Source organism: Plectrocnemia conspersa, unplaced genomic scaffold (genome assembly GCF_051122295.1).
Source record: "Plectrocnemia conspersa isolate PC_06_02 unplaced genomic scaffold, ASM5112229v1 ptg000001l, whole genome shotgun sequence".
NCBI lineage: Eukaryota > Metazoa > Arthropoda > Insecta > Trichoptera > Polycentropodidae > Plectrocnemia > Plectrocnemia conspersa.
Window position 1 is genome coordinate 22,175,468 of NW_028277165.1, and position 26,012 is coordinate 22,201,479.

At 30.3% G+C, this 26,012-nt stretch overlaps 3 protein-coding genes across 6 annotated transcripts; 2 read left to right on the plus strand and 1 right to left on the minus strand.

The window, feature by feature from the left end:
* Positions 1-3,943: 3,943 nt before the first annotated feature.
* LOC148239234 (tRNA pseudouridine(38/39) synthase) lies at positions 3,944-7,832 on the plus strand. Of its 3 annotated transcripts, XM_088199753.1 has the most exons (11): positions 3,944-4,048; positions 4,791-4,883; positions 4,973-5,157; positions 5,705-5,801; positions 5,878-6,231; positions 6,297-6,472; positions 6,544-6,755; positions 6,837-6,984; positions 7,166-7,381; positions 7,459-7,631; positions 7,707-7,832. In XM_088199753.1, the coding sequence occupies exons 2-11, from the start codon at positions 4,842-4,844 to the stop codon at positions 7,775-7,777; spliced, it is 1,674 nt and encodes a 557-aa protein (XP_088055879.1). In that variant the 5' UTR covers positions 3,944-4,048; positions 4,791-4,841; the 3' UTR covers positions 7,778-7,832. The 3 variants fall into 3 exon arrangements, with proteins under 3 accessions (XP_088055879.1, XP_088055889.1, XP_088055899.1); XM_088199763.1 differs by lacking the exon at positions 4,973-5,157; XM_088199773.1 differs by lacking the exons at positions 3,944-4,048; positions 4,791-4,883 and having other exon boundaries at positions 4,966-5,157.
* Positions 7,833-9,275: 1,443 nt separating this feature from the next.
* Positions 9,276-17,076, minus strand: LOC148239235 (CUE domain-containing protein 2). 2 transcript variants are annotated; one of them, XM_088190521.1, is made up of 7 exons: positions 16,896-17,076; positions 16,646-16,812; positions 15,251-15,370; positions 15,091-15,172; positions 14,854-14,968; positions 14,615-14,784; positions 9,276-10,767 (listed from the first exon to the last, which is right to left on the minus strand). In XM_088190521.1, the coding sequence occupies exons 2-7, from the start codon at positions 16,809-16,811 to the stop codon at positions 10,569-10,571; spliced, it is 852 nt and encodes a 283-aa protein (XP_088046647.1). In that variant the 5' UTR covers position 16,812; positions 16,896-17,076; the 3' UTR covers positions 9,276-10,568. The 2 variants fall into 2 exon arrangements, with proteins under 2 accessions (XP_088046647.1, XP_088046638.1); XM_088190512.1 differs by having other exon boundaries at positions 15,239-15,370.
* Positions 17,077-20,664: 3,588 nt separating this feature from the next.
* Fer1HCH (ferritin 1 heavy chain) lies at positions 20,665-24,843 on the plus strand. The gene is made up of 4 exons (XM_088199381.1): positions 20,665-20,803; positions 23,831-23,985; positions 24,057-24,344; positions 24,411-24,843. Exons 1-4 carry the CDS (start codon positions 20,734-20,736, stop codon positions 24,561-24,563), a joined length of 666 nt encoding a protein of 221 aa, XP_088055507.1. The 5' UTR covers positions 20,665-20,733; the 3' UTR covers positions 24,564-24,843.
* Positions 24,844-26,012: the final 1,169 nt, after the last annotated feature.

A 26,012-nucleotide genomic window follows, 5' to 3' on the forward strand; every position in this document is an offset into this window, starting at 1 on the left:
ATCGATCAGTCATCGGTTGCCCTACATATGGAGGAGCCTTCGAGCGAAATCCGATTCGAACATGCGATTGGTCGTATGCGACGTGTGTGTGAAAAAAGTTAAAAATTTGGTTCAATTGAATTCCGGATTTTACATATGTTTCGCAATCATAACATTATAGCGTTGGCAATTGTATAAATATACGTTTTAGAAAAAAATATTTTCAGTAACTACGTTAGATTCAACATTCTTTTCACCAATAGCTGTTAAACGTCTGAAATGGTTTTAAAATAAAATATGTGGATATAAAGTTTTAAGTAATAAAATACGCTGATTTATTTTTAGATGTGTAAATTGCTAGAACTGGTTTTCTTCACAGCATCATAACTAATTTCAGTTTATTATGTTATCCTTCAAACCTTATGTTCTTTCAGATTTTAGTTTTTTATAGTTGCCAAATAAATTAAAATTGTAAATAAAATTCGTCTATAATTCTTAAGAAACTGTACTTTTTATCTAATATGTTTCTATTGGTCAGGCGCCACTGCCTGACTTGCGAGTTGAAGCTATAAAGTTATATTTTTCAAAATATTCAACTATGTGTATATTTAACACAAGCGACTTTTTACTGAAAATATTTATGATGATATATTTTATGTAAATATTTTTATAAAAAAACATCAGGAAATAATATGCTGTGGGGATCACACAGAGTACTCGTTTGTGGGGGATATTATTCTTGAAACTCGCGTTAATTACACTGACCAAAAGTGATCATTTATCAATAAGGGTAAACTAGACAATAGTGCGATCACACAAAGGCTCTCGTTAATACTAGAACTAAAGGGTTCCTCTATAAAAAACACGCAAGGATTTTTCGGTGCATTGAATAAATATTTTTTTGTTAAGAAACGGTCACGGGAAACAATATATTACCGGAAGATAAATAGCACCGTAAGGCTACAAAATTCCCGTTACGCAATTCGACCTTGGAGATATCCATCGAGCAAATGTCACTTTCTAAAGGCGTATGTTAATTTCATTATTCTAAGAAGCGGGTGCAACCATTGGCTGAATTTTCATTGCATGATTGTGATTAGTCAGCAAGCTTTGCAGCCCTGAATACTTGAGCATTGATTCCAATGAGGAGAAGGCAGTCACTTGTCAGACTCTGGCAGACACTCGACCTGAGATAGCCTCAGGTGCAATGCCATTTATTGATTATAAAATATATTACACATAATAATTTATATTTAATAATATGGATATCACCGACTCTCAGACTTTCAATTTTTTCAGGTTAATACTTACATGTGGGTATTCATTATGTCTGATAGACTTACTCTGTTGGTACAGATTTACTCCGTTGTAACGCATTGGGCTTATGCCTATCAGCTTACAACGGAAGATTTAAAAAAAATAAAACTAAAAAGTTTTTTCTTCGTTATAAAAACGACATTTAAGTCGGAATTACCTAATACATACAATTATATATAAAAAAATCTATTTTGGGTTATTTTCTGTTATAGTAGTTGCTAATTTTATTTTGTGGTTGATTTCTTGATTTTTTGGTGTAATTAGCTGTTTAATAATATTTAATTGTATTTTTATATATTATTACACACTAGTATTTAAATATTGTAGGAACATAATGTTGTAGGAGACTAATGTTGATTACAGGAAGCAATTTTTAAATCTGTCATTGAAATGAGCGTGAGAAACAAAACTTCTGTGGCGTTAAAAGCACTCAGCCATCGTCAAGTTCACATAAACTATCGGCAAATTAAAATAAAACATACATACCGTACGTAAAATGTAGGGATTATGTCGATTCCTTCTTCTCGTCACGCATAAGAGGGAAGTTTATAATAAATTAACATAATTATACAAATTTACGCGAACGACACTCAAATCGTTGCACAAATATCAAATATAAACTAGCCTACTCTATCTTGTATCAAAAATAAACACATCTGATACACTGGCTAGGTTAGGGGTCGGCAACCTGCGGCTCGCGAGCCGCATGCGGCTCTTTTGACGTCAAGAAGCGGGTCTCTAGTTCCACGCGCAAATATTAATAATTATTTTATTTTCAAAACTCATAAAAAAGATTATACTGCAAAAAAAACTTTAAACAGGATAAAAACACTCAACAGAGAACAGTGAGAATATGTGGAGTAGAGAGTATACGGACAGCTGACATTTTTGAAATGTGGCAACACTGTTCTGTTTGTTTAGTTATTGGTGCATATGAATGGTGTTATATGAATAAATATTATTTCACATTTAAAGCTATTATTTTAAACCAGAAATCAAATTGATATACCTAATCCTAATCAAATACCATAATATTAAAATAAATATGTTAATGGTTCTTTAAAAACTGGGAAATTTTGTAAATTGTAACTTTTGCCTCTTCCGTCTCAAAAGGTTGCCGACCCCTGGGCTAGGACAATATGAAAACTAATAATATAAATGCCTGAAATGCTTTCACAAACTTTAGCCTTATAAAGTTATAATAGATCTGTCAAGCAAGGAAAATAATAATAATATTTCATTAAAAAAACTTCAGAAAGCTTATTAGCAATATCTTCCGAATTTCTAAACGATATTTTGTAGAAATGGTTTTGGCAGTTTATAGACTTCAATTCGAATATTCGAATACCGAATATATTCGCCCGATTTTTGAACTATTAGTTATTCGAATATTGTCCTACTATTCGTTATGTATTCGTTCATAGTCGTAGTGAAATAATTTAAAGTGTTTAATTTCTAAAAACACTAAAAACTGACTAACTATAAAAACACAGTTGTGGATCTTTATGTATATTGTATTACAACACGGGTAGCTATTTATTCTATGGTGTACTGCTGCATTATCTACAGTGGCGTAGCTAGGGTATGTGCCGCCCAGGGCGATCCTTAAAATTGCCGCCCCCCCCATACATTTTTTGCAGGGTCATTAAATCAGCATTTCTTAAAATAATAAATTGGTTATTATTAAGCTGTTGTTATTCGTGGATTTATATATGTTTTAGTGTATTCTGGGTTAAGAACCACACTAGACGATCTCATCGCGAATATGCCGCCCCCAAGCAAGTGCCGCCCGGGGCGGCCCGCCCTCTCCGCCCCACCATAGATACGCCACTGATTATCTACAGCCAAATTGTGCTCTTTTTTATTTCTCGAAATTTCAGTTTTATTTATTAATATGTATGTAATAATATGTAATCATTTTATCAAAAATCTTTTTTTTATAACTTGATTTGTAAACAAAAATTTGTGAAAAGTCAAAATTTATGTTCAGAGCCATCCATATACGTCACAGGTGATATAGTCACATGTCTACAAATATAGGTAATGTTAATTAGTAAATTATTTAGTTAGATTGACGTACAAATGTAATAAAAGCATTTTAAGGCTGTTTACTTTGAAACATTGCATTCATTTTTAATTGCCTTCATTCGAAATGTTATTTTAATCCAGAATTTCTAATTACGAATTAAGAGACAACAAGTTTGTAATTTGATTTTTAAGCCAAGTACAAATACAATTGATCGTTTAATTACATATGTCGATTCGTGACATTGACATTTTGAAAAGATTGATTATTTCCGATCGAATAGATAGTGCTGTTTAGAAAGCATGTCATTTCTATGTGCATATGTATGTATCCATAATAATAAAAAATATCTATATTTAGCGAATCGTGTTTTTCATCGACTTTTCCACGCATCGATGTATCGTAATATATTGTTATATTGCAAATATCATATATGGGATGGTTTTTTAGTCGTACATTAAGAATATATATGTATATATACTCCAGGTAGATTGACATGAACTGTCAAGTTAGCTGACGCTTTGACACGTAATTATTTCTGAAATGACATTTTTTAAACAAACTTACGAGTTGACCCTCGTTAGAAATTTCCTACTTCAGACCTTCGTGTTTGCTTTGTCTGTTATGTTAAGGCTTTGTGTATTGTAATTACATTGTTTAGGTTTAAAGGATGCTTTTATTATTTTGTGATGGTTTTGAGTTGGTTGCATTTTATTTTATTTTAGGGTAAGTATTCATTTAATTAAATATATAGAAATTAATATAAGGAATACCCAGATTCTGGAGTAACACGTGAAATAATATAAAATATGTATATTATTATTAATAGTAGATAAATGTATATATTTATTAAAATATAAAATACAACAGAATTCAAGTAGTTCATATATATCTAGGATTAGATTATTACTTTCAAAATTGTAATATAAATAAATTACACTTTTTATGCATATCAAATATATATTTTTGATTAATAACTTTTTTGTAGTGATACAATAAAAATAAAATAAAATATATATCACGCTTATAAGCAATTTTTTCCTGAACTGGTATCATATATTTATTAACGTCAATAAATCAAAAGAGAGTAAACATAACTGACCCTGTTACTGTATTACTTACATAACTATATAATATATGTAGTTTGAGAAACATGTAAAGGCGCTCGCTCTGTTGCAATTTGTATTGTGCCCGACGAATAAATAATCGTCATGTAACTAACTATATAGTATTATATATTATGTAATTGTTAATAGCAAATATGACGGCAAAAATAAAAATTTTAAGTAAAGATTTCTTCAGGCAAATAAATGTCAGTGGACATTCCTTATTTAAAAAAAACAGTAATAATTATACTTATTTCTATTCACATTTTCCGTGTTATATGACAATAAAAAAAATGTCTGGCTATTGTTTGTTTTGTATTGAATTTGTAATATATTTATTAATGCTATTTTTTTCTTTTCAGTGCACGTTCGTTACTTTTACTGGACTCGAAGCGTGACAGGTTCAACTAAATATGGAAACCAATCGAATTTCACGGCTAATCTCCTGTGTGTCGGTGTGTAAGAATTCCAAATTAGTAGTTAAAAATAAAAATAACCTACACTATACGTACATTGTGACGTTGTTAAGTGAATATTTAAACAGATTGTGACGCAAACGTGCAACCGAATCATAGATTATTTTCATAGTTTGTTAATCCGATTGATTTTATTACGCGCGTGGGCGTTAAAGAACTTCACAGATGTCATTATCGTCCGTACTCAGAATATAAAAGTGAATGTTGAGCAATTGAAAATTTCATCAAAAAAAACGCAGAAAGAAGCATTTTTGTACGTATATCAATTAAAACACAATACACGGCCTTGTTAAATTATAAATTAATTTATGCATTAAATATTTACGCAAAATATGACATGATAAAAAAAACAAATTACAGCGTTTATTTTTAAACACGTGCATGTTCAGTTTTGTGTAGCACGTGTGATTTTTCCCATATCAATAGAACAAAGATACGGAACACTATTATTGAATCAAGTGTTAAGACAGTGGCTATATACATGTATGCAATTTCTACGTGCAATATTTAATTCATTGTTTTTATTGCGGTAAATTTTAGTAATTGATATTTGAGTTTATTTTAATAATGATATAAAAATAATTAGGCAAAAAAGGAGGGATAAGTTAAACTGATCATAAGATATGTTATAATATTTTTTGCGACCTTTAAAATATTTCATATTATATTTTTAAAATGGTAATAAATGTAGGTTGGGAATTAATCAATATGAATGTAACAGTTTACAAAAAATGTAGATGGTCGAATTAAATTGTGTTATTACCAAAATTTACATTTGACGTTTATAATATTGATGCTAGGTTAAGTTGCATTGTTTACAAGATGTCAAAAATATGTGTTGATAAAAACAAGAATAAAAACTTGCCAAAAGATGAACTAATGCAACTGAGTAAAGAAGTAAGTATTAGATGGTACAATTTTTTAAATATATGTTGTTATTTTGTTTCATATGAAAATTTATTTATCTTAACAGGTGTTAGCTGACAGAATTATTCAATTAGAAGCTCAAGCATTACAATTAAAGAATATAATAACAAAGAAAAATGAAGTTCTATCTAATTCAAACGGGAAAATTAAAAACGTCACTGACAAAAATAAAAGCAAGAGGGAATTTAACTTTTCCAAGTGTACCAGTCGAAAAATATTATTACGCATTGCATATTTAGGGCAAAGCTATGACGGATTGGCTACTCAAGAAGATTCCAATAATACAATCGAATACTTTATATTCGCCGCACTAAAAAAGACACAGCTAATATCTGCGAGAGAGAATTCGAGTTACCATCGATGCGGTCGGACCGATAAAGGAGTCAGTGCCAGTGGACAGGTGTGTATTATCAAATTTAATGTCCAAATATATTCGAGTAGGCTAACATTCGATATATATCTTAGGTGATTTCTATACAAATACGAAGTAGTCTATCAGAAGACGAAATTTTGGCCGGAACGAATTTGGATAAAGAATTACCTTACTGTCGAATGTTGAATCGACTTTTGCCGAATGATGTTAGAGCAATATGTTGGATGCCTATTCCTTCTAAATTTACGGAAGAGCCTTTCAGTGCAAGGTTTGTTATATTATTTTTTAATAATTAATATGAATTTTATTTTAATAATAACATATAATTTAATTTTTCAGATTTGATTGTAAGTACCGTGTTTACAAATATTGGTTTCCCAAATCGTTCCTTGATATAGATAAGATGAAAGAAGGCTGTAAATATTTGATTGGAACCCATGATTTTCGTAATCTTTGCAAAATGGACGTAGGAAATGGCGTAACAAAATATCTGAGACATATACACAAAGTCGAGATATTAAACAGTGATAATGAAGATGAAAAATCTAATGGTATACAGTATTAAAAAAAATATTATGTAATTTTATATAAATTCCTATTAGTATAATTTATACAATTTTTTATTTTGATAGAAAACTCCATGTATTATTTAATGATAACTGGAAATGCATTTTTGTGGCATCAGATCAGATGCATTGCTGCAGTCCTTTTTTTAATTGGCAGTGGAAAGGAGAATCCGTCGATTTTCAAAGAATTGCTGGATGTAGAGTCGTATCCGCAGTACGTATAAAATTATATAGAGTGCTGTAAGAACGTCTTTATAATTACTTAACTCCATCCATTATTTTGGCTATTCAGAAATTGTACAAAACTATATATTGGAATAGTTAATGGCATAGTTAAGAATTGACTGTTTTTCCAGCATTTCTTTAGATATTCACATGTATAGATTTGATTACAGAAAACCTCAGTATAATATGGCGATCGAGTTGCCTCTGAATCTTTTCTTTTGCTCTTACGAGGAACTTCCGAATGATCAATCCGAAAATGAGAAAATGGAAATTGAAGAGTCGAATATTAGAAATAAAACGTTTGCCAACAATTGGTATATAGATAAAGAAGAAATTATTAATGTTATTAAATGTTTCCGAGAGCAATGGATCAAATCTCAAATTGAGTTTGTTAATTTCAGTTAATATTAATTAAATATATAACTACAAAGAATATTTAATATGCGATTTTATTAATTTACAGATGTTCGATGATCAAAGATATTATAACAAATGATTTGATGGTTGTTTTAAGTGAGTGTATTACTGAGGACTTGGAAAAGGACGAGTTAAAAAATAAAATTTTTAGTAGTGATTTTTTAATCCAGGGCGTGAAAGCAAGAAATTATGTTCCATTGCTGAAAAGATCAAAATGCGGTAATTTAATTTTTTTTCTAATATGTCTATAGTGTGTCAAAGATATAAAGAAATTCATATAAATATTTTTTTCAGAAACACTGGAAAATCGCATAAAGCATTATATAGATAAAAAAAGGCTAAAGCAAACTAACGTTGATGAATAAAATACAATATACACTTTGTATAGCAAGATAATAAATATTTGCTTTTTGTAATAAACATTATTTATTTTAATAATAATAATAATGATTATATTGGCACTAGGTGTATTAAGAAATATAGTTGTTTTTTTAAAGATTGACTAGACTTCTATCATTAATGCCGTATTATGTCGTATGCTGGCTAGAATAGTTGATATGTATCAATGTTAACTAACCGCGACTTCTAGGATCTGTTTGTGTGTGAAATTTACTGATTTTTGAGATGAGAATTCACGAATTATAAATTTCCGAGTTAGCTCAGACAAGATCGGGGAGGGCTTAAACACCCACTGTTATTGGAGTATCGCCATTTCTATCCATTCTTCGAGAATCTTCTTTTGAAAAATGAGTGGTACATATTGAATAATACAATAAATTAAAGCTTAATTGATTTTATACATTTATTTCACAGAATATACATGACATTCATGGAAGTGTACTTTCATAAAAATGAAACATAAAAATAGTGGTATAAATCGGAGACGTCAACATCAGCACAATCAATTTATTCATACTAGATATATAGTATTTACACTATACCTTAAATAAATAATTTTAAATACTGACTCTAACCAAGAATCGTTCCGTTCAATATGGCAGCTGCTCGTCAACTTACCTTCATACAATTATACGTAATAATAATCATGACGATGCCACGGAGAATATTACAGCAAGTCATGGATCGGTTGAATTTAACCATAAAGAGGAAATTACAATTATGTAATCACAGTTCAAAACTTATCTAGACAATCTTAACTAAACGGAAACATCACAAAAGAACACGTAAAAGTAAATATAAAGGCATTATAAGAAAGCGTAAAAAGCTGTAAAATTAATTATGATCGACTACACAATTCTAGCAATTCCAGAGTGATATTAATTACAATAATAATATTATTTATATATGACAATAAAATATATATATATAAAATAAAGTTCATCACTTATATATAACTAATACTGATTGATGTTGATAACTACTACGACTAAATAAATTACAACTAAAATACAAATTTACTAATCTATGTCTACTTTGAGTATTCACTCGCTGCGAGTGTTAAATGCAAATTTTAATAAAGCTGTCGGTTTTCAATTAAAATTACACACGTATTATGTAGTTATAATAAAAAAGAATGATAATGATCAAATAAATAAATATAATTTAATTTATCGTTATCGTCAACAATTTCACAGACATTCACATATGTTTTAAAGCATAAAATAAAATAATTAGTTCAATTGTATTATAATAGTAACTATAAAGTTGCTGCATAAGTAGTGTCATTTTTTAATGATCTATTTTTCTACAGATCTGGTGAATATTTTATGAGCTGAAGTAAAATTACATATTCAAAATTACAATTCTTCAGATAATCTCGAAATTACTAATTCAGGATTGTTTGCAATAATGTCATTGTTACCCATATTGAACTCCATATGGATTAATTTTAAAAATTATGGCTTTTTGTACTGACCTTATAGCAAAAGAACATGAAGTTAAGAGTACAAGTAAAAGTCATTTTTAGGAGCTTATTTTAAAACTATTTTTAACAAATAAATGAATAAAAATATTATCACTTTAAATTGAAATATCACCATAGTCATATTGAAACTAATGTTTTAGTTTATTTTAAAGTAATTAAATAATAACATATATTAAAAACAATTTTATGACTAATATTTCTAATTCCATGCACTTCAAATATAGTCCAGATTTTATTACTATCTATTCAGATCTACACTACTTATGTAGCAACATTTAGTTATTCGAGCAATAAAATAAATATAAAATGTCTTTCAGAGATAAATGCTTTTTTAAGACCATTTTGTCAACTATGCCAGTGTTACAAATCCGACCAGCGGGAAATAAAAATGGTCTTAAATTATTTATTACACATGCACAACAAAAGTGAAAATTTATTACATGGCAACATTGTATAAAATAAATAAATCTGTTCAAGATTTTCACATTACTGCAAGGGTCTTAATAAAATTATTCTAACGTTACAACTAATCATATCAAAATTATATCTGTAAAAAATTGATCTATAATTATCACAAGTTGCCTCAGCGATAGATAGGAGGCTGCACATTCGACGATATAGGTCACATCAGTACTGTCATGGCGATCCTGCGAGGAAACCGCATAAATGACATATAATACAATCGTCGCTGCAAAATATCACATTTGTATTATAAAAAAACAGATCATTAAAATTATATTAATCATAGGAGAGGGGGGATTTTTTGATACAATTCTTCGCAACCTTTGAGGATCCCCCGTGTCACAAGGCTCTCGTCATATAAGTACATTTGCCTGAGATATGTTTGATTTACGATTCAAACTCACCGGCTCAACAAAAAGTGTTGCCATATATAAAATTTTCAAATAAAAAATGTGCAATAAAAAAATACAGAATTGCAATTTCAAAATACGGTTTGACACTAAAGAGATTCTTACAAAAATTAATGCTAAGAATGTCTTCACAAGAACGTTAAAAATAATATATGAATCGAGTCGCTCGTTTGACGAACGACGCTGCAACGGCGGTATCGACAGGAACGCTTTCCAAAAGAAATACAATAGGATTACATTGATTGGCAAGGCGGCTATTACGATAGATACAAAATTGCTAAATACGGTTACATAATAACGACGGCGTGTTACGCACGCGCCGAACAAAACGCACATTGATAACAGAAAAATGCTACCGATTGCACATGATGTGGGATACTTCGCCGAGCAAAGCGCGGGTTAAGGTGGACAGTGGGGCCGTTTGGGCTTCTTGAGGTTCGCATCGTCATCGGTGCCCGAGCGGGACACCTCGGTGTAACGCTCGCCTTTCAGCGATACTATTTTGTTGTCTCTATAGCGCACGAGCTTTTTCGGCTCGATCTTTGGTATCAGGGGCTTGTGCTCTTTCTGATCGGCGTTCCTATCCACGTAAGAATACCTGAAATAAAAAATAAATACATTTAGGTTTTAATTTAAAATAAACATTTGTATCATAAAACTATTTAAAAAAAACAATTTTAATTATATTTTAATTTCTATTGATAAACATTTTTCAACTCTACTTTTTTTCTAGAATTTTTTAGTGTCTTGTCTTCAAATTTCTTTATATCCCATATTAATTATAGAAAGCATTTTATTTTTTGAAAATTAGTCTAAATTTTGATAACACTATTTTAAAAACTTGGGTAAAATTGTGAAATGAGTACTATTTTTATTATTCAATGTAAATAAATAAATAAAATATTCGATGGTTCTCAATCTATATTATTTGTGTTTATTAATTTTTTTTAAGGAAAATTGATTTCTAAACGTATGGGAGTTGAAAAATATTGAATTTGGTATATTCATAATTAAACATATACAAATAAATACCGTTTCGGTGGTTTTCCAGCGGTGCTCCTTGTATTTATTTATATTTTTATAAAAAACCGCAATAACTGTCAAATTCGTGAATCTTTTGAGAAAAGTTATATAGTGTCTTGATAATTTGATTTATTTAAATAAATTACAATTTCAATGGTTCTTAATTTGTTTCTTGTTTATAAGATTTTTTAAGAAAAAAGGTGATAACTTTTAAACTTGTGAGAGTTTTGAAAAATATATTTTGCTATATTCATTCTTAAATACACACAAATATATATCTTTTAGATGGTTCTAAATCTGTGTATTTATTTATATTTTTTAGAAAAAACCGTAACAATTTTCAAATTCGTGAAAATTCGTTAAGAAAAGTCATATACAGTAGGTTCTCGAGTTACGCGGTTTCTACTTACGCGGATTCGTAGTTACGCGGTTAAAAATTTCGAAAATTTAAAATTTGTTATAATATCGATGTTGATATAGATTTACGCGTAAATTTTTGTTCCTGCTTGATAATGCACCGGGACATCCACCGTGTGATCACGAACATATCAAAATAGCATTTTTGCCCCCAAATACGACCTCTATAATATTATACAACCTATGGATCAAGGTCTAATACAAAGCTTTAAAAAATATTACTTAAGGACAATTTTTAGAAATGCCATAAAGGTAACTGAAGGGCAAACAGTATATCACTCACACAGTTTTTGAAAGAACACAATATTTATGAAGCTGTTAAAAATATTGGTGTTGCCTGGAATGAAATTGTAAAGTCTACCATGAAAAACGTTTGGAAGAAGCTTACTCCTCAATTTTTTGAAGTTGTTGAAGACCCCATGCAGGAAGATAACATAATTAATATTCTTGTTGAAATGACAAACCAATTAAATTTAAATCTAAATGAAAATGATTTCATTGAATTGTTAGAAAGTCATAGAGTGGTGTTGCGACCTCTCCCCTTTGGAGATGGCCGTCTTTTCTTCTCGAAGGACCACCGTCTCTCGACGGAATTAAACGCCTCTAACTATAGAAATGCTTTATTATCAGAGTTTACATCCTCAGAATCCTTGCTGACGCACGACCACACGCCGTGACAGCTGAGGCACCTTCAGGTTATTTATACACAAAAAACCACGCACGGCCATAACACACTTTTATTCGGCCATGCATAAATATATGTAAAATTGTCGGAACAAGTGGAATTAAACAATGAAGATTTAAAAGAACTTGAAGAATATAGAAACAACGGCGGTGATTCAGAGGAGGAAGTCAAAGAAACAAAAGAATTTGAGTACAAAAAATGAAAGAATGCCTCAATTTGATAGACCAAGGAATGGCTGGTTTAAAAGTACAAGATCCCGACATTTATCGGTTTGAGAAAGCCAATAAAGCAGTTCAGGACGCTATTTCCTGTTATAAAAATATCTATTATGAGAAAAAACATCTAGTGTACAATCTTCACTGGATAAGTACGGTTTCTTATTAGATAAAAGAAATCCAACACCTAAAGATATTGAAATAGAATAGTATAGACATTATGACATGATATTTTAATGAATATGTATGTATAAATATTATTTTTATGTTTCTCATTTTATTTTGTTAAAAAAGTTAAGATTATAATGTATGTAGACATTTTACACATAGAATAAATTTTTATAATGCTTTTATTTTCATTTTAACCTAATGTATACATACAAAAAGACGGCATTTAGTTCTTTTAAGTATCGTTCGGATGATTGGGGGAATGTATTAATATTTAATACATATCGGATGAGTATTCCTCTACTTACGCGATTTTCGACTTACGCGAATTTTTCTGGAACGAATTAACCGCGTAAGTCGAGAACTTACTGTAGTAACTTGATAATCTGATGTATAAATCACTATTTCGGCGGTTCTCAATCTATGTTTCTAATCTTTGCGTTTAAACGGTTAACTTGCAAACTTTTGGTTAAAAAAATTGGTTAAATAAATAAATTAATATCGGTGAAATCTGAGAAAAAATTACAAATATATTTGAATACTTTATCCATTTTTATTCAATATTTGAATAGTTGAAAACTACAAATAATTGAGAGCCCTAGTCTAAATACACACTGCAGGTGGACGCAGGGACTGGAGAGACTAAAATGGAAGGGGAAATGTGTGAGAGATGGGAATACAGACAAGCGGCAACAGGGTAGTGAACTGGTTTAAACTAGTTTAATTGATGTAATTATGCTAGTTTCAACTAGTTTGGAGGTAAATGCCTTTGATTCTAATTTGTACTTTCTTTTTACATTAGCACACACCTAAAAGAATTATTTAATATATACTAAATATGTATGTATTGTACATAAAAACCGTTTCGCTTCATTCTACTAAATGTCAAAAGTAAAAATATGATTCATGAAGAAACTGCACGTGAAAGATTTTTTTTTCACTATTTTTTCAGTAATCAGCACCTGAAAAACTATATAAATCACTATTACATAGCAGGCCTGTGTTATTAATTATCATTACTTATATTATTATATTGAAGAAAAGAAGGAATTAAATGTTCTAAATTATGGTTGAAAATATTTTTTTTATACAAACTAAAACATTCACTCGAAGTGAAAACTGGAACTGAACTAATATTTTTTTTATTGAACCGGTACATAAACTGAAATGAAAAAATAATGGTTTGAGGTCTTGCGATAAAGCGAAACTATTTTTTATAAAAAAACAAATTTATCAATATCATTCTACAGTGGATTCTCAGTCGATAAATGTGACTTTCCTCTATCGTTGAGACAAGTTTTCGATCCCTTGTTTATAAAGACTTATTGGCTTTGACGCAAAATATTCTGTCAGTATCGTTTTAATTTCACTAACATTATTAGTATTTCTAAATAATCCTTTAAAGATCTAAATAGATGATAGCCTGATGGTGTTAGATTAGTGCAATGATTCACAATAGAATGTCTTTAATGATTGATGTAGTCGATCCAGTTTTTCAGACTATTTTTCTGTTGTTATTTTCTCGCATTGCCTGAGCAATTCAAAATTAAATATTCCTCATCAAAATTAAATATTCCTCGAAAGTCCCACCATACAATGATATGTTTTTAAGTAATACTGGGTTTGAGGTTGTTTTTATTACCTGTCTCTTTGATAACCATCGCATTTAGCGTTTTTTGTTATCAAGTTATCATGATGCAAAATAAGTATAATTGTTTTCTGTGCAGCCAGTGTCATGATTGCATGGTATCTATATCTCATGTGTCTAATACTTATGGATTTTTTAATGTATCTTTGAATACTCGACAGTGAAATTATTTTTTGAATTGGTATTCGATCCTCACTGACAACTTTACGGATTCCACTTGGAGGTTTGTCACAACATAATTAAATAGGTAAAGCAATGATGATTTTTTGGGATTCAATCAAACTCATACCTGTTAATAATTCGACTTTTAAGCTCGTTGTCATTAAGTGTATGATGTGGACGCGGCGGCGGTGGAGGCAAAGGCGGAGCCGCCCTGGCTTGACCGCTCTCTCTTCTATGAAGTACCAGTCCTGCTGCTCTCTCGACATCTCCACAAGCAATGCTTACACAATGTTGGATCTGAAACCACAAATTAACATATTGAACACATGCTAAATAGTGTTTATAACATTTATTATTTTTAAATACCTCTATAGGACAAGTATTGGGAAACATATCTTGTAAGATGGCACATTGAGCCGGATAGATAGGCGCTGACGGTAAATTTTTACCGCTATCCGAACTCTCCGAATTGGAATGAGATCTAAAATATTATAAATTTATATTAAACAATTAAATAAATTAAACATTCATATGTTACATAATAATAAGTTTTCGATCAAAATATCAGATACGTATACTTTCAATATGATAAACAGTAATCACCTTGGAGCTATAGTCGGTAACATTTCATTCAGACTTTGTAAAGCTAAAGTAAGACGTTCGACCTCGCCGTCTCCGTCGGAGTCTGAAATTCAACAATAATTGTGATCAATTGTAAAAAGTTATTAGAAAACGTAATTAAAAATCATACGTTGACAATCACCATTCGTTGAATTGGCACGTCTAGTTAAATCGGCTTCTAATTCAAAAATCCAAGAACAGACAACTGCCGGATCGATTCCTGCAAACTCGGGAAAATATGCAGACATCATTTCGACGAATCCTATTAAAATGAAAATGTCGTTTAACTATTGTATTTATATATGCGAAATGAGAATATTCTCTAAAATATGATTTACAAAGAATTGAATTTTTTGTTTCTTTACACCCTTTAATAGTCAAGTCAAAGATTTTTATTATTTTTGCGTTTAAAATTTGTATGATGATGTTTACCTGTATACATTTTTAAGAATCTCAGAATTTTTCCTCCCACAATTCCATCTTTAATCAAAGAGAGCAAAGAGTGCATCGCTTTGGTGTTTATAGCAGATTTTTGACATTTAACCACTTCACACTCATTCACGCATCGATGCGTGAAAAATGTATTTGGCGTTAGAACTTTATATTAAAAAAAACTCACCCCACGGAATATTTTTTAACTCTACGCGGCCTTTCATGTGCGTTTGTATCAGATAGTTTTGACCCTTATAAATCAAGCAATAAAACTGACACTTTATGGTCCTAGTATATTTTTTAACACTTCGATTCAAGCTGCGCTTACTACCATGGACTGCGCAAATTATCAAGACAATTTCAACATATTTGCTCATTAATTAGTTAACAAAACGAAAGATGTAAGCTTTAAATACTTTTCTAGAGGATCTATTTAAAATTGCGTATTATAAACCGATTGTAAAATATATATGCGATCTAGTTATATATTTTTATCGTAAAAATGGATTACGAATCTGTATCAACTGTAGCAAATATGAAATAATAATCTGCCCCCATTGAGTCGCGACCCCGCCGCTTGACCAAAAGATACTTTCCAGATGTGTTCCCTCCAACTGTAACCCTACGAAATCCATAAGGTGATTGTGTGTCGTGTTTACAAAAAAAAGGTATGCGAATGGAAAAAAAACTAGAATCGACACACAATACTGTTGTCCGAAATATATGGTTGCATTGTGTTACACCTTGTTTCAAAAATCACAATTATAAGGTATTATTTTTTTATTCGACGAAAAATATTGTGTACACATACATATACATTTCGTTGTTATTTTGTAAAAAAAAAGCAACTTTTAATATTATTTATATTATTCTTATATTGTACAACACACAATGAAAAAGCGATTATTTTTAACCATTTTTTTGAAATAAACCCGAGTGTGAAGTGGTTAATATAAACCTGGAAGGGTCGAATAAACAGGAATGGTGGAAACAGGTGAGTGAATCTATACAATTATATATACATAAATACTATTTTGTTGGCCCAAAATTATAAAAGTTTTGTTTATAAATATGTTAATAGTTGTAAAAAAGAAAATTTTCCAACCTTCAACATCAAAGCTGGGCTCGCGCGATGCTTCTTCCAATATGGAAATAACATACGAGAGCACTATTTCGTCGATCAGGTTCACGTCGGCGCTAGGTATGTTTTTAGTGACGAATTGAAATAAACTCTCTTTTACTAGTGACTCTTGTTGGGCGATCGCACTCATGCTGAAAATAAAATAAAACACTTATTATTGCTAAATGAAGGGGGCGTGTTTCCGGCGAGCGCAAAATCGATGAAAATATCGTACCTCTTGTCGGTGCGTTCGACGCGGCGTGAAGAAGGAGCGACAGGACTGGGACGCCTCAAGTTTTTAAGAGAAACCGATCATAACACGGGCGGCGAGGTGAGGCGCGTCTGCGCTCGCCGCTCACAAAATCGATACCGGCTGCATCGTCGCGACCTGACACTTTGTTCGTCGGTGTTGCCATATCCACGAAAACAATCGCATGCATATCAAATTGGATAATTACGTACATTATTCCTCTTTATTATGTGCATTAATGATGTTCCTATTTTTCAAAATATTGACTGACGCAGACAACCCTTGTCTCTTGTGTGTGACGAGCATCAAGCATATCTAGACTGCAAGCTTAAATTCACTAAACACATCGCGGAACTCAGGTCCAAGAGGTTTGCTGCCATCGCCGTCTAATTTGATCGGTAATCCATAATAAAATATTCAAAATAAAGCTAAAAAAATATAATTAACCTACTCTGGGTGGAAGCAGCGCATACGGGCTCCCAAGAGGACAGAGATTTTCACGGTAGTGGCTCCTCAAACTAGGCATAAGCCACATGTATTTTGTTTTTGTTTCATTGCTCTTTAACCCCATTTTCCTGGCTGATGATTCAATGGCGTTAAAGGCTTCTATTATTGCCTGTTTTGATCTCGCCACCATATCTATGTCATCAGCGCAGGTGAAGATTTGTATGGATTTATTATACACAGTAACCCACTACACTCTCCGTCCTCGGCCAATCTCGGCCAGCTTCGAGAGAGTGTAGAGCAGGCGTAACACTACACAGGTGGCGTTGCTACGCGGTAAAATTTGCATGGGCCGGCAACATTTTAATGCATAGGCAGACAACTTAAGAATTAATTTAAATAAAAATCATATATATTTGCAAAATAATGCAAAATATGTGAAATAAATTATAAAATTGACTCAACAACCTAAATATTGGTGACACATTTTGAGCACTATCACGGAATAAATAAAAAAGATTTAATAGGATCAATAAAATAGGATAGTTACAAACATATCATTTTTTGTCTGCTGCTCATTCTAAATCCTGTCCTTGCACACATGTATCATTACATATACAATTTATTAGGTCATTAGGTATGTCAATGGTGTGAAACGGATTTTTTGGAGAAAAGGGAAATTAGTTCATCTTAAATAAACATTTCTCTGACTGGAAATGTCAGAGAAATGTTTATTTATTATTAATAAATTTTCTTATTTCTATGTGAAAAATATTTTATTAAATACGAGATCAATACAATTGAACAAAATCGGACATTTTGCGATTGAATAGGTATGTCATTTTCATGCATATCTACAATTTTTATAGATTTCTCGCGTAAATGTAATTAAGTATTCTTACATTTCGTAATCCAAATATGGCTCGCATTGGGCCGTAGATCGAACATCGAATGTAATAATGTAAATATAATACAATTTGAATACACTATTATAGGTATTTTTATTTATGTTTTGTTTTTCTGTCGATACATCCTGTTAGTGAAATTTGCTATGGTAATGATTATAAATATTGATTGAAAATATACTTTTAATGAAATGTATTAAGTAGTATGTGATAAACAATTAATTACATAATATTTATATAAAGAAAGAAAACCTAAAGTGATCGCTCCCTCCTTCACCCGTACGTAAATCCGCTATAGGATTTACGCTGTCGACTTTCGCTGTGAACTTGCCATATTAGCAATCGACCATGAAGACGCCCAAAAAATATCATTGCAAGATGCGATTGCAGAATTTGAAAATGTCTAGGCGAAGAAGAATGATATTTAAAACTGTAAGTTTATTATTTTAATTTTTGTAACAAAAAATGGTAAGGGGGGCATTTTGGTAACTTTTGTATACGGGCCATATTTTTCTAATCACGCCACCGTGTGGGGGCCTATTTATTTGTTTATTTATTCATTCATTATGGTCAAAACCTGATGGTACTCTAGTAATACTGACGTGACAGCGCACTGTTGGGTGTTTGGCCGATATGGGCAACCAAAATTATTTTTCCACTTTAGTTGATTCCATAAGTGCTCTTAATCAAATATATAGTATAATACGTGCTAAAAAATACATTACATAAAAGAAACAAAGTTTTTTCGGGCAATAATTTATTTATTTAAAAAAAATATATCTTAAATTGTTAGTCCTAGGAAGAGATTCCATGGTTCCTCGTCTGAAACCAGTTCTTCCTTATCTAACGACTGTTCATTTGTATCTAGATGATAATTATGTTTTACTGGTGTTGAACGGTTTGTTTGTCTTACGAAGTGTAGCTCGGCTGTAAAATATAATATATTTTCGATTTCAGTTCTAAAACTTTTCTTGTCAGCTCTCTCATAATCAAAAATTACCACATAAATGACATTGAAATCATTATTAATAGATTATAATTTATATTAAAAGATCGGAATATAAGCGTCCAAAATAAATATTAGATGATGATATATCTTATTTTATTCTGACCGCTAACCATTTACTATTTATATATTTATAATATATAAATAGTAAATGGTTAGAATTTAGATTGTACTGGTCAGAAATTATATTAAATAGTAAGAATTATATTGACAGATAGGCAAAATCTTTTTTTTTTCAGTTGGCAATAGTGTTGTATAGTGTTGTTATTGCTGTAACGCTGAAAATTGGTACAACTGGTCTATCTATCATTTGCATGTCAGCGGTTCATTATCATTATTGAGGTGCTTTAGGGCCAATTTATTTGGTTGGGTTCGCAACATTGTCAGATGTCAACACAACAAGCCAAGTGTACTCTCTGTTGCCGCTCTGTCGTTATTCCCGCTTTGTTCATCGCTCCGAGTACCTTCGCGTCCTACATATAATTAAACAGATTCATTGAGAGTTATTTATGGGGTGTGTTCATTGTTCTGACCAAGAGTTTAGGTGCAAGCAAGATATTTTATATATTTCTAAGAAAATAATTTATTGTTCATTTGTATTTATAATTGTTATAATATATTTTTTAATTCACATGATCGTCCTATATGTTATTTTTATTCTGACCTTGAATAATATAATTATAACCATTCATTATTTAAATTCTAATCGTCATATTTTAATTCTGACCATTTTATATTTATTCTGACCCTGAATAATATAGTAGCAATGACCAGGCTTCTAATAAAATAATGCTAAAGAAATAATGTTTTTGCAAGAACTTTTTATTACTTCATTTTTTTTTATTTTCAAATACAAAAAGACATGAAATATTTTCAACTAGATTTCTTAGTTAAAATATAATATATTATAATACGTTAAAACATGTTTTGCGATAATTTTTCACTGCTAGGCAACCGTCTAATTGCTTAAGTCTACAGGATGTCTTTGGATCTGACATTTATATGGTTGATTGGCCAATATCAATATGTTAACCTTGGCAATTGACTTAATTTTACACTTTTGTGTATAGCAGCATAATATATATTTGTATGTAATAATTAAGTGATATATCTTATATTAATTATTAAATACAATTACTGGTGTGTATTTCAGCTACTTTTATTTTCATATTTTCTAATTTTCTTTTAATAACTAAAAAGTATGTGTTTCTTTTAAGTCTAAATTATGTAATAACCGTTTTAAAATAAATAAATAGGTTATTATGAAACATTAGGAAAATCTGTAAAGTTATAAAATAATTTTTGATATTAGCTGATTATTTATGTAGCCCTTTTTGGTAGCTCCTAATTTAGCGTCTAATACCTATTTACGCATTACTAGTCGTGCGTTGAAATACGTGCTGTCAGTGTTACTCGTTGGCGGACGTTGTTCGCTCGTCTTTGTGCTACTGGATCCTTTGTCGTCAACATGATTCGAACCATCGTTCTTTTGTTAGCCATTTTCGGCGCACCCGTCAAAGTCTACTCTGAGTCTACCTGTGAGTTACGTCTAATAATTTTTTTTTTAGTTTTGTCCTCGTTGACGTCAGATAAGTCGTATATTATCAGCGTTACAATTTTTCATTATTTACACTTTTTGGAAACCTTTATTAGATTAAAAAAATATATCTTTCATTATTAGTGATGCATTTTTTAAATTTTAAAAGTGTGTCATTCATTTGTGACAAACGCAATATTTATTCTTATTGTGAACTCATTATTGATCATATTCAGTTCATGTGATTATACAATGGACTTTGGTTCGACAATATTTTATATTCAAACAATGATGAGTTAATGTAATGCAATACATTATATCTCGAACTAGAAAATATTGATCTAATATGCGCATTTAATCTGAAAATGCGCCGAGTCATTGATAATTGGCATTGTTTTGTCATTGCGCATTCTGATCGGTTAATAAACAACAAATGATAACCTAAAGAGAACTACACTAACATTTTGTTAATGCATCACTTGTCAGTTTTTTCAAAATAATTTTCCTCGAAGATAAGTAAATATGTGGAATGACGCATTGTCTGTCATGGCCGCCAATTTAGTCCCGAATGCCAGTGCTGCCAGTTGATAAAATCCATAAATAATATATATGGCGGGAGGAATTTTTTAAAACGCAAAAAACGTTTTTTTAATAAATATTTCAAAACACAATTGATAAGTTTTCAATGTTTTTATCAAGGTTTATTGATAAAAGTTATCACAAACTTTGAATTAACTATGTACTACATTTAAGCATTTAATGACGGATTCGGACGAATTAACATAAACGAAAATATTGTGACTAGTTGAACAATATTGTTTTCTGATTATTTGGCTCACAATTCTCCATATAGTTTACAATCGAAAGCTTTTTCGATACTGTCTAAAATTGTTCTATAAATCATAATCGTTTCACTATTGTACCGATTTCTTTCTCGTCAATTATTGTTGAACCAATCTTATTGGATCTTTTTTCGCCTCCCTCTTTTGTTATAAAAATGTATTTTAAAATATTTTAGAATAATATTTACGATTAACCATTTCACGCCTTAAATATTTTTCAAAAATTGTTCCAAAAATCGATATTATTTTCTCCTCTCTTTTTTTTGGGTAAATAATAATATATACAACAGAAAAAAACAATTTTTAAGAATATTTACTCAAAAAACACGTTTTTTAGAGGACAATTAAAAGGAACAATATATATAAAATAATTGTTCCATAAAACGAATTGTTTGTACATTACTGTTGGACAGATTAGGTGCAAGCGAGCATTGATCAGAACAGTGAACACCCCATAAATAACTCTACAACGAATCGTTTTCCGAATAAAAAATCCATAGATTTGCTTTAGATAAATGCACAAACAATTTGTTTTATTGCACAAGTATTTATTTAAATGCACTTGTCTCTTAAAATAATTCCCTGTTAAATGCACACTTTTTTAAAATATACATAATATTAATAAAATTGAACGATAGAAATAATGATTCCTAATACATAATTCCATCTTTGCCGGATTGTTTTAAATTCTGAGAAAGAAAACAAAATACACATTAGAATAATAAAATATTACTAAAATAAATTATCAAACGCATTGTTTTCCATAATTCAACGTATTTTCCTTTGTCTTTATTACTTTGTCGACGACTGGAGTCACTCCGAAACATAATTATCTGAGCATTTATTTTATTACTATATTATAATACATGCGTAATACAACTTATGAAAGTTGATACTTACGCCCATTTTAACACATTGTTTGTGGAACACGTAAAAATACATTTTTTTCCATTGTTGCCGTTATGCAGAACCTGTAAAAATACGTTTTTTGTTGACTGGTGGTGGACATCGTGTAACCTATTTATAGGGGCTATTTTTTTTGTTTACGATTAATTGTAATAAAAATCAATATAGTTCCAGATATATATTTTTTTACGATGTAATGAACTATTCTTTTATTTTATATAGTCAAAACCTTGAAACAGAACACATTTCTGCCAGAATTTTAATAGGCTGGTTTTGTTTTGCAACTCTGTTCAAACCTTTTTTTAATACCTAGATAGGGATGATTCATTGACATGGGTTGGCAGAAGGGATTTTTTGTCTTACTTGTCGCATTGTGATAGTTTTACTTAACTATTATAAATGGTTCTTCAATGGATCTTTATAGGTTGAAAACTTAGTATATGGTGAGTTTAGAATTTAAAATTTTATTAAATTATATTAGATACTTTAGAAGTTATGACGATTTTTTTGCACGCAAATAATTCTGCGTGAGACCTCAATTTTCGCCCACGCCAGGTTAGATATGGCATTGAATTATACCCGCAAACAATGTGTTAATTAGTCATGTCAGAAAATGTGACTTTTCATTTATGCATCCTTTTCCCAGAATTTCAAATCCATTACCAAAATTATATAATTTCTCAGAACTAAAAGAAAAAACTGAAGTAAGATTTTTATTTACTATTTTGTTTATATTGTTTATTTTTAATATCAATAAACCAACAAAAACTAAAATATAAACGAAGGGGGAAGGTAGGTCAAAATTTGCGCCCCGGCACTATTTAATTTAACACTACTCCACTGAAAATACATATATAAAGAGATATTTCACAAAAAATGTAATCAAATCAAATTAATATTTAATAGTAAATATTATTTTTTACTTTAATATTATTATGTATATTAGAATATAATTTCAATAATATTGTACGCGCCTCTGACTGACCTCGCTGTAGTTTTACAATGTGTACAATATGATGTACCTTAAAAAATCGTACTTTTCTGAATTTTGTCACTGGAGATGTAATTTATTTAAAGATAAAATTGATAGTTTTTATTTCAAGTTAAAATTAATATTTAACTTATATTTTGTTATTTATTTTTTAATTATTAACTTATATTTTGCAAAGACTTCATTTTACATCATGAATACGGCTACTTATTAAAAATATATTTTTATTTTCATGCCAAACTGTACATTGTATATATACATTTAAATGACATGTTCTCATAAATTCCAGGTGTCGTCAATGTTAACACAGATATACCAGAGGATTGGATCTTAAAGGACAAACCTAATGAATTTTGCGTATCAAAAATGCACACACAAATTAAAACAGAAGTAGAAGCTTCTCTCACGTATCTCGCATTCGCCAGTCACTTTTCTAAAGACACTGTACGTCCGATAACTTTGAATCGATCATCAATATTTCAATTTTGCACCATATTACAGATTTTATGCTTCAGGTGAATCGTCCAGGTTTTGCTAAATTATTCTTCGATGCTGCTTCCGAGGAGCGTCACCATGCCAAGCTTCTCATCGAATACTTGATGATGCGCGGTTCTTTTGGCAAGAAAGACTTATTAAATGCAACCGAAACCAAAAACTTGTTTATTCAAACCAAAAATGGACGTCAACTCTTGGTAGCCAGAGATTGGACTGTCACCAATATAATCAGACAAGCTTTGCTTTTGGAGAACGAAGTGACTAAGAGCATCAATGGAGTGATTAACGCTTGCGAAAAAGATTTTAATGTCAGTATTTTATTTGTTTAAATTAAGATGAATTTGTAGATATGACTAATGTTTTTTATTGTATAGCTTGCCGATTATATGTCTGGTGACTTCTTGCTCGAGCAATATCAAGGAATGAGGGACTTGGCCGGCAAATTGAGCACGCTCAACAAACTAGATAAGAGCGAAATCGGATTGTTCATCATCGACAAGAAACTCTTAAATGGTGAAGTTTTGTAAAATTAAGAATATATGTGATATAGTGTGACATTCTTATTAAAATACGTATATTATATACTCGTATTAGTTTTGTATATTTTATTGATTTAGCTTTGTATAGATTACATGTCACAATTTTGATATTCTCCATCAATACTTTTATTTTGTTTGTTTACATATATGCACATGATATCATCCTGAACAAATAGTTTCTAATTATGATAGTTTCCTTTCTTGTATGATTAATGCGAATTATCAAAGTGAATGTAAATAGTGTATGAAATAAAGGCATGGAACTATATTTTGATCGTTGTCTTATTTTTGAGAGAGTCATAACATTGTGACGTTTATCAATTTCCTTCTGGACTTTAACCGTGAGTAACACAATGGAGCTGTGTTACATTGTGGACGAGTTACCAAGCACGGTTTATGTGTTGATAATATTAAATTATCTCAACGAGGCATCTGAAACGATAATCAGGCATGTTCAATTAGATAAAGAACAGCTAAAATTTGATATGTTGCTATGGAATTGAAATACAATCAAATGATGTTGATTAGTGAATTGTAGAGCAGCAATTTGTATCCAAAGGTGGCCTACATCAAAGGAACTTTAACATCCATGAGATTGTCACATATCACTTCCTTGGAAAAAGATCGTCTCGAAGCAGCTATTATGTATTCAACATTTAGTTACATATTAGTTAAAAGGTTGGAGATTATCCATTGGCCATGGCAACACTTTAAATTATAAATGACTACACTTACAGTCGAGAACTTTTTTTTTATTTGCTTTTGTAAGCCATGAGTACGAAATTCTCTGATGAAAAAGTAGATTTTGTCAATTATATTTTATTTACACATATTGTTTCAACTAAAGATGGTTTTTTTTAAATGTAAGGCTAAAATTGTTTTATCTTAGGTTATATTTTATTCACATTCTAAAAGTACGTCTGATATTCGAGTTTATCTTAACCCCAAATATGGTAAACCATTTGCATTTGACATTCATGCTAACTAAAATTATCTAGCTTATTGCTTACTGAGAAAATCGAGTTTATTATGTATTGAGTAAATCAACATTTTACCTTTGTGACGTTTGAATAAGAATTATAACAATCCTGCTTATTTTCAATCTATTTATTCCATATTGTAAAATCATACAGATACTTAACATCGTTTATTTATTTTTTCAAAATTATGGTTTCATTTTCCTGAATTTATTGATGTTTCGATACCTGGGAATGTTTATCTTGTATTTTATATTGAATCTAGAAATTAAACTTAAAATATTTTGCAGTTTGACGCCGATCAAAATATTGTTGATAACATCAGGTACGTATTTGCTTTTAGCATTCAACTAGTAGGAACTTGTCTAGTCAAAGACTACCAAAATACAGCTGTTCTTTTGCTTACTAGATTACGAATAGATAAGATTTCTTTTGAACCTCAGCAACATTAAAATATATT